We start from the raw sequence: 10205 nt of genomic DNA, 5'->3' as shown, positions 1-10205 counted from the left end.
TCAAACTATTATTATAATACTCTGAATTTTTGAAATTCTATTTTTCTTAAATTTAAAATATTATTTTAATAAAATATATTTTCTTATTAATTTAATTTTAGTGTTTTAATATTTTTACTAATTTTATTTTATTATTGTTATTATTTTATATAAAACTAGATTAAATAAGTTGAAGAAGAAATGAATTTAATTGAGAAATGTTTACACTAAAGTGAATAACTTTCAAAAGTTGGAGGACTTAGTTGTAATTAAAAGTTCAAAAAAAAAAAATGCCCAATCTCGTGCTGCCAGCCCCCCCTCCCCCTTTTCTCTCTCTTTCCCTCTCCCTCCCTCTCGCAGCTCCTTCCACCCGAAACCCTTTCCCCTTCTTACCTCTGTGTTCGGCAATGCCCAGCAACCGGCGAAGCTCCAGTCGGCTTCAGAGTGATCCGCACGACCACTAGTGGGCAAGAAATGGCAACGAATGAGAGCAACAACGGTGGGAAATGAGAAAAGAGAGAGAGAGAGAGAGAGAGAGAGAGAGAGAGAGAGAGAGAGGACGGTGTGTGAGCTTTTAGGTAATTTTCTAGCCGATTCCGGCGACCAACATTGGCGATCCAAGCAACGCCCGACTCCGTATGAACCTAGCTTCATTTTCCAACTAGTGGCCAAAATTACAAGAACCAAGGAGAGAGAAATGGGCAGATTCGAAACTTTCTTATCAGATCTTGGATGATCCGACCATCGGATCGACGATCCGAGACCACCGTTGAACTCAGAGTGACAAAACCTTTGAGATGGGACTAACTCTACTCCGATTAGATACCATTTGAAAAAGGCGATTATCTGATGATCCATATCGCATTGTGAGATTTTTTAGTTTTTAATGCTCATAAACTAAATATAATTATATAATAATTATTAACAATTGATGGGCTTTGTTCAAGAGTGATCAAATTGACGATAGCTCACTGGCACTCGGGATCGAGTTCAGCCCGATCCAGGTGCCTGGTGGGCTGTCCCAAAAAATAGTCATGTTTACAGTCGTTTTCAGTGTCTTCAGATGTTCCGAACGCATTCCAAGTAGCAGATTTTATAAAGGTAGTCCCTAACTCAAGTTGTACAGTTTTTGCTTTGATTAAGCTAGCTAGTCAAATTTGTAAAATATTTTTAATTGAGTAAAATTAAGTAAAATGAATTTAATAAATACAAGGATGAGGTAGAGGACCTCCAAGAGTATTTTTATAATTTTTGAAGTGCTTAAAATAATTGTTTGGACTATAGAGGAGTTAGGAACTCGAATTGGAGTTTGGATAATTGGACTTAGATTAGGATCTTGTAGGCCCCAAATGGGCATGTGATATTATTGTTGTGGGCCTGAGGCCCTATATATTGCTTTTTGCTAAGTTTTCTTGTAGGGGATTAGGTCCAGTTATAAGAGAGACTCTATCAAAATTTTGACAAGAATTTAGGATTTATTCTTACTTCCGTAAATTAAATTAATTGGTTAATTCTGTCAATATTTTTAATAGAGGTCAATGTGTCTGCATAGGTGATTGGGCTGGCCATTTTTTCCTTTTAATCGGACTAGCTGCAATCAAGTCAATCAGTCTGTGAGTTAGATATTGATTATTATTTTTTGCAATTTAAATATTATATATATATTAGCATGCTTATACATTTTATAAATATAAATTAATCTTATTTAAATAAATTAGAAATATTCTTATAGTTGCATATTTATTTGTTAATAATTAATTATTTTTGTCACTTTGAGGATAATTTAGAGATGTGTGTTATATATATACATGGTATATGATGGATATGGGTTGAATGGGTAGTCACGGCTTGAGCTAGTCTCGCTGAAACCCTATTCTTATAGATATAGAAGGTCGGGGTGAAGCACGGCTTTGAGTTGATCTCACTAGCTCCCGAACATGGATTTTCCTGCTGAATTGAGCTCACTGGCGGGATTTGGATTGAGAGAGCTATATAGAATATCAACTTCCATATTTATGCATTAATGTCATACACTAGTTGCGTGAATAGCTCTAAATTATCTTCTTGGGTGAATATTAAATCAATTATCTGTTCCATGTGATGGATGTACATTTCATAGTAGGTCTGTACTAGTTTTAGATAGTTATAAAAATTACATCAATAATCAATATGTAAACTCTCTGAGTCGAACGCTCATTCCTATTTAAGTATTTTTCCAGGTTGCAGGAGGAGCAAGTTTTTTTTCAAGCTTGACCTATATTTTTCTCCACAGGTTGTAGTGCATTTTAGTTAGTAGTTTTTATTGTATTTATTTATTCATTTATTTATTTATGTATTTGTTTAATTATTAAAACTTTGTTGTGATATCAGTGTTTATGTAATAAGTCAATTAATGAAAATTAAATAGTTTGTACATATTGGGTATCAGGGTTGAGCTAGGCTCTCTTGGTTGTGAATCTCTAATAGTTATTGGGTTGAATAGATCCAAATAAATTTATAATATTTTATTTTATTTTATTTTGTATATTAGGCCTTGAATTTGATCATGATTATAGGTTTAGGAATAGTGAAGCCTACTACGGGCCTCGAGAAGACTTTGTGCTAGCCAAAATCCTAGTGCTAGTCTGACTTACAGAGTTAAGTTGTGACATGCATAAAATAAAATAAAATTTTAAAAATTATAAATAATTTTATAAAATTTTCATTAAATTGCGAAAACTCTAAATATATTAAAATAAAAGTTCAAAGTATTATTCACAAATTATAAAATATTTAAATTTGCTCTTTTAATTTTTTGTCCAGTTTGATGCAAAAAGGGCATGAATTTTTATAAGAATTTGCTATTATAACGATTTAATTTAATTATTATCATGGTTTGAAAATTTGATCGGACCAGTTTAATCAGGAATTGGAGCCTGATTTAGTTCAATTCACTCACAAGACTCTAATTTTAATAATCCGCCTTAAATTAGAGTGAACTAATTAAATAATCGACGAACCGGTTAACCGATCGAATTTAAAACGGTTAATCAAGCTTCTGATCAAACTAACTGATTTGATTTTCTCATTTAAAAAAAATTCAAGAGCACTTATTAATGTAATTTTGCTAATTTCTAATTTAAATATCCTAAAAGAAAAACTTCTAAATAATTAATGTTACTAATAATTTGTATTATTCATGTGTTAACATGAATTACTTTTTATTTTAGTTTTATTTAGTGTTCTATAAAATATTAATATATTAAAATTAATTTTCTACTGATTTGAATAAATATATTATTATAAAAATTTTATTTTAAGTATTTTTATTGTAAACTATTATCATTTAAAAACTTAAAATAATTACTTACACATTAAAATTTAAATTAACTTATTTTTATTATTATTTATAAAATATATTATATTACTTATTATAATATTACATGATTATTATTATTATTATTATTATTTTTAAACAAATTAATAATTTTATAATATATTTAATATTATATCAGTTCAACCTCGATTCAACTCCAGTTGAAATTTAAACACCCTTAACCCTTTATCTTCACCAATTCATTGATCGGGTCGGGTTTAAAAATTATTATTATGATTTTTTTATATTTAAATTATTTATATTTATGATAAATTGGCACCTATTAAATATAATTTTAATACTATCATTAAATTCTATTTAATTAGGTAAAAAGATTTAAAATTAAACTTTTTACATCTGAATACCTACTTATCTATTTATTTGATTCCAAGAGAAAGAACTTTTATATTTCACCATATCTATAAGGAACAATCATCAAAGGCATTAACCTCATAAGAAATATTTTGCAATTTCATTTTAAAAACACATAATTTTTTGTTGAATTGTTATCACAATATAAGTTTGTAATTCTTTTTCCTTTAGTAATCTTTTCCTGCTCTACTTTTATGATTTGCATAATAAAAAACACTTAAGTTATTATTACTGAACTGAGTTAAACAATGAAAGTAAATTATTAAGCCAAAGTAAGAGTCCGTGATAAGTAAGATAAGCTTATTTGACTTAAAATAAATTATTATTAAAAAGTTAGAGTTAACAAATTAGGTAGTTAACCCTCTATTCTTATAAACTCTTTTATAATCTTTAAATTTGAGACTTATATATATATATATATATATATATATATGATTTTTTAAGGTGGCAAAGAAAATACACAGTGAAAAAGCGAAAGATCAAAATGAGGGGTAATTTGCAAGGGATAATGGATGAGTGGGCGCCCATATATATTGTAATGAGCAGCTTCCAAGGTTTTTGAAGAATTCAACAATCTAATATACATTGAAAAAAGCAAGAAACATATTAATTGTGTTGGGTCCCAAATGTTGGATTTCATAGTGATATGGGTTACTAAGACATATTATTATTATTGTTATTCCCTTTTCTTTTGTTCCTGTGATTTAAGACTGAAAGAGAAGGAACCAAAGAATGGTTTGGAATTGGAGACATGTGAGTACAAGTGCCCATTGCTGAAAGGAAGAGTAGAAACCAACCCATGTGAGTCCAATGGATTTTGTTCCACCAACATGTGACTATCATCTCTTTACATGTTTACAACCACACACCACTATCAATTTTAATTGTGAGTCCTCATCAATATGCTTAGATAGTGTGTATAGAGAATTTTTTTTTTTTAAAAGTATGGTAAATTAATGTATTAAAATCTTTTCAACCAATTAATATTAATTTAGTGAATTAAAAAAATAAAAATTTTAAAACCTTTCAAAAAAAATTTATTTTTCCTCACTTACAAATAAATTAATTATATTAAAAAACTCATATTCAATTTTAAAATTTTCCTCTCAAATATAGGATATTTGGTTCAGTTGACGAGCATTTAAATAAAATATAACAATTTATATTATATATATTTTTTTTAATAATAAAATAAATTATACAATGCATATCCTTATTTTACATATCAATAATAATAATTAAATATAATTTTATCAAATACTAACGTAAATCAACTACCATCGGTTATCACAATAACTATTAACTATTTGTTGAATCCACCAGTTAAATCAAACATGACATATCATTTTTATAATTTGAAAATAAAATTTAAAATCATTGTTAAATTACAAAGTTTACTCATTAATATTAAAATGATAAGTTAATTAAACTATATAATATGATAAATAATTATCTGACTATTTTTTCGGTATAATTAATTTCAACCGAGAATTAAATCAAGGTCAATAATAAGAATTATCCATATCAAAATTAGATAAATCAAGGTCAATAATATGAAGCAAGCTCATTTTCCACATGTCATAATATTTCTTTGTTAATTATTATGTGTTAGGAAGTTGATTGGGTTTCGAGTCATAAGCCCATCATGAGAACAATGATTTTGAAGTTGAAATTTCGTTTTCTTTTCCTCCAATTTAAATAATTAATTTAAGAAATTATTTAATTGAAAGCCTATTTGGTTCAACAATGAAATGTTAGTAATTAGTGTTCATTCTTCAAATATTAATTGAAACGATTAAAAAAAATAAAAGTTAATAAGTAAAAAAAGCTTTACTTTCATTATTATACTTCTAATTTTCAACGATAAACTCTTTTTTTTTTTTTAAATACCATCTCAAATGTTATACTTGTGATTAAAATAAAAAAAAAAATTTTAATATAATTGACTTAGATTGAAATTTAAATTCAGGTCTGTTCGACAATAACTTTTAAAATAGTGCATTGTTGCTAAAACATTATCTTTTTTATTTGTATTATTCGATATCACAATATTTATACTACCGTTTAGAAGTTAAAAGAGTAGTTTATGAAAAATTACTCCTTTTACCTTTTTTACATTTAACAACTAATCCAATAGTTATTTTTATCGAACACTTTTACTTTAAATTACTATATAAACAGATAGTGACTAACAATTAATATCTAATAACTAACAATTAGTAAAATTATTAATATTTACTAAAATAATTAATAATTAGTAGAATAATTAATATTACCGAATAAGATCTTAAACTTTCAGTCTTAAATACTAATTAAATATCATTAAATTAAAATTTATCAATACTAAAAATTAGATTACAAATTCAAACATGTCCTGATGATTGATTCAATAGATGAGCCTGGTCACTTGATTTTTTTAGGATTAATTTTTATCTGATTTAATTATAGATTCATATCAATTTAGTGTCTAGATTATCGGTTCAATAGTCAATTTAATTCAAATTTAGTAACACTGATTTCTCAAAAATTTTAACAAGTTTTTATTTTTTGTAATTTATTCAAGTGAGACAATATTTATAATTCAAATTTTTAATTTTTTTTAATAGATATTTGAAGAAATATTTAAATTTAAATTTATTAAATAAATGATATATCTTTAGCCCAGCATAATAATAGATGCTTTTTTTAATGCTTTTTTTTAACAAGTCTCATAATTTGATATAATATATTTTTTAATATTAAGAAGATTATCACATCAATAAAAATAAATATTTTCATTAAAAATGTTCTAATTTTACAAACAATAATAAATAAAATATATACTTTTATCATAAAAAAATTACAAAATCAAAATTGAAAAAGCACCTAAGTAGACTTTTATGCATTTACCTGAGAAAAATAAAATGATTGGATTGCATATCATAATTTTGAGCTGGACCCCTTAGCAGCAGGCAATGACAGTCTTTGAGTCAAACCAAAGTAGCACAGTGCCTTAGCATATACATTTAGACCGGCCAATTTCGATTCCGATCGGAACCAGCCCGGCGTTTGGGTATTATATGTATATGATGCTTCTTGCACAAAAAGAGATGATGAATAATTTCATGATGGCACTTTCTTCCTTTAGACAACAACTGGAGGTTGAGAATCTAATCACAGTAAGGGACAGCGTGGAGTCTACAAGCTCCCAAACTTCTCTCGCTATTATGGTCCCCATTACTTAGTATTCTCACTCAAACTGTGAGTATGGTCCTCATTACTTTGTATTCTCGCTCAAACTGTGAGTGCAGGCCTATTCCTATTTCCTCCACTATCAACTAGCCGCCCACTATTACCATTCTAAAAGAGACATGCTGGCTCCCTAATTTCATCTCAGTTGCTTTGGTCTTATCCTTGCTAATTAAAATTTGTTAAAAAATTAGAGAATTTATAAATTTATATATTGAGTAGATAATAAATTAGATATTAATAAAAATTACTTAATGTCTGTTTAGTTTTTGAAGTTAGAGAATTAAAATTATTTTTTAATAAAAATATTATATTAAATATTATTAAAAAATTAAAAATATTATTTTATTATTTTATTATTTTTATAATTAAAATTTATTAAATTTAATTTTAAATCATTTTTAATACTTTTAGACTAATATATTTTGAAAAATAACAGTTTTAAGAATAATATCAAGCTAGCCTTAAAGAGTCCCATGCAAAAAAAGAAATTAGGCAAAAGGTTTATTTAAAATAAAATTCAAAAGCGGAATGACATCTTTAACTTTAAAGCAACAAAAAATAAAAAGAAGAAGAAGAAGAAGATTTCTTAAAATCTTTTTGAAACAAATTCTTACATAGAGAATTTCTCATTCTCTCTATATACCAATCTACAATCTCAATTTCCAATTTTCTGCCCTTTTTAAAACTTAAAAAAAAAAAAAAAGGGAGGAGAGGAAGAATTATGAGGATGAGGAACAAAGGATCACTTAAGGGACGACCTCACTGCAAACAAAATTATCGGAATTGCCCGAGGAATCCTCCGGCCACGAGTCCAGAAGCAACTTTAGTAACATCTGCGCCTTCCTCTTTGCCCTATCCGTACAATCACTCTGCACCAGTAACAATAGCTGCGTCAATATCCCAGCGCTCACCGCCTCCCTTTGGCTCTGCTCCGACTCCGTGCACAGCGCCAGCAGAGCTCCCGCAGCGTACTCTGTTGCCCTGTCTGATATTTTCAATATCGTCTTCACCAGCAGCGGCACCGTCAGCGAGTGCTCTACAAATGCCGCGCACCCAGCTGGCACTCTGCACAGCAGTTCTATTGTGGCCAGCGCTCTCTCGGCGTCGCATTTGTCGAAATCCGCCAGTCTATCGATTAGAATATCCGCTGCTCCCGCGGAAATAGCTTTGTGCCTGGTCTGCTTCGCGAGGCACAAGGCGAATAGCGCTTTTATGCCAATCTTGAGAGCGCGAGGATAAGAGATAGGATTTTTTAGCATTTCAATTACTCCTTCAAAGATTTTGTTTACGCTGCTGATTTGAGCTCGAAGATCTGAGGATTTTGTTCCGGCAACCACCATTTCGAAGATTGAAGCCGAGTTGACTCGAACTTCGATTGAGGTGTTGAACAAGAGATTCACTAAGTAATTTATTCTCTCCGAGTCTGAAGCTATGCACACACACTCTGACTCGGTGAGGGGAAACATGACGAGAAGTGCAAGCGCCTCGTGCTTCAAATCCGAAGAATTGGAATCCGCAGCGTTTGCAAAGAGAATATTAAGTAATACTTCTCGTGCGTTGTGAGAAGAAATGATGGACCTGTTCTTGTCAGAGTCACGGGCGAGTCCTCTGAGTCGACGGAGGGCAGAGAGGCGAGACTGATGAGGATTGGACTCCGACGCAATTTGGTTCAATAAAGACCTGACCAAACTGGGCTCCGCCGGCTGCTTGGGGGTCGGGATGCGTTCAATACCAAAAGCACGGTTGGCGACACACCAGTCCTGGATTAAGCGGCGAAGAGTATGGTTTGGGATAAGACTGAAATCTGTGAGCGGAGCACGAGTGACAGGACACGTACTGTTACCGGTTGAAACCCAGGACTCGATGCTGGAGCGGTCGTAAGTCTGACCGGTACTAACGGTGACAGGGTCACGCATGAGCTCAAGCGAGATCGGACACCTGAAATGGTAAGGTATCTGAACGCTCAAATCCAAGGGCTCTAAACATCCATGCATTTTTTTTTTTTTTGGGAACCCAGAAGAATTTAAAAATAAAATAAATAATAAAAAAAGAAAGTCTGAATGTACTGAAGGGAAATCAGATTAGCCTGCAAATTCTCTTTCAGATTTGTTAGGCTTTGGGGTTTTGGTTTTCTCTTATGTGAAATGGAACAGAGGTACATGTACCAAACAAACAGAACCATAAGAGGTGGCGTGGTGGTGGGATTGTGGGGACTGGGCTTATCTGACTCTCGTCCACACGTGTGGTGGCTATTACCTACTTGTAACCTAATCTTAGTTGGCTGTGCTTGCGCGCCTGAGTGAGAGAGAGAGAGAAAGAGAGAGAGGGAGAGGGAGAGGGCTGGTCAAATGAAATGGTGCGACTCATAGGGTCCCACAATTTCAGCCCTAAACTCTAACTCTAGTTTACAAGGTAAAGTGTGACAGATTGTGTAATTTATTGCTATTTTTAGGTTTTGATTGAGCATCATTAATAATGACATGCTAGTTGCTTTTTATTTTTGGCATTTTGGTCACTTGAGTTTGTTATATTTATATGATTGCCCGAAATTATTCTTTTTATTATTTTAGAAATCCCTAGCAAGAATGTTTAATTACAATTATAATCTAAACTTTGTGTGTTTTGCTGATCCAATTTATTGGATGACAAATGACAAATGACATTGTGATTAAGTTGGAGTTTATCTTAGAATGCTCTGAATAATTTTGGATTGCTGTAGCCTGTATTAAGATTCATTAAAGTGAAACTCATTTATACTTGTCATTTATATATTTTGTGATGCATTTGTAGGAGGAACCAAAAACCACATTGGAGATTTTTTCTTTCTGTAGGAAAAATTCAGGTGGTTGAAGAAGTTTCCTAATTCAGAATCAGGACATACCACCAATTTTATTGAGAGATTACATTGAAACCACATTGACGATTTAATGAAAGATGCTTTTAAGTCTAGTAACTTACGTGCGGCTTTCTCTTATTTTGTATGGTAAATTCAAGTTTATGATTATTATCACCATCTCTGCTTCCTGCAACTTTCCTGTAAAAATGCAAATGGATGCACAATGCATTTGCCCTCCATGCTTTGAATGTTGAAAACTACCAAAGCTATGGGTGTTTGCTTCAGATGGGATGGTGTTTGTGTTTTAATTTGTAGTTATTTTTTGTTAACTAATATTAAATTTAGTTAACTTTAGTTAATCCAGAATAAAGATAAGGATATAAATCATGGTTTTTTTAAAAAAAAAAATTCAGTGATGTGGCATATTAGTCT

General features: G+C 30.6%; 1 protein-coding gene across 1 annotated transcript; it reads right to left on the bottom strand.

Moving 5' to 3' along the window:
- Positions 1 to 7500: 7500 nt before the first annotated feature.
- Positions 7501 to 9127, bottom strand: LOC110662141 (U-box domain-containing protein 26-like). Its single transcript, XM_021821024.2, has one exon. It carries the CDS (start codon positions 8929 to 8931, stop codon positions 7684 to 7686), a length of 1248 nt encoding a protein of 415 aa, XP_021676716.2. The 5' UTR covers positions 8932 to 9127; the 3' UTR covers positions 7501 to 7683.
- Between the last annotated feature and the right edge of the window lie 1078 nt (positions 9128 to 10205).

The sequence above is a fragment of the Hevea brasiliensis genome, chromosome 14, assembly GCF_030052815.1.
Source record: "Hevea brasiliensis isolate MT/VB/25A 57/8 chromosome 14, ASM3005281v1, whole genome shotgun sequence".
Classification (NCBI taxonomy): Eukaryota; Viridiplantae; Streptophyta; class Magnoliopsida; order Malpighiales; family Euphorbiaceae; genus Hevea; species Hevea brasiliensis.
The sequence above is the reverse complement of the archived record's forward strand: the minus strand, read 5'-3'. Positions and strand labels throughout refer to the sequence as shown.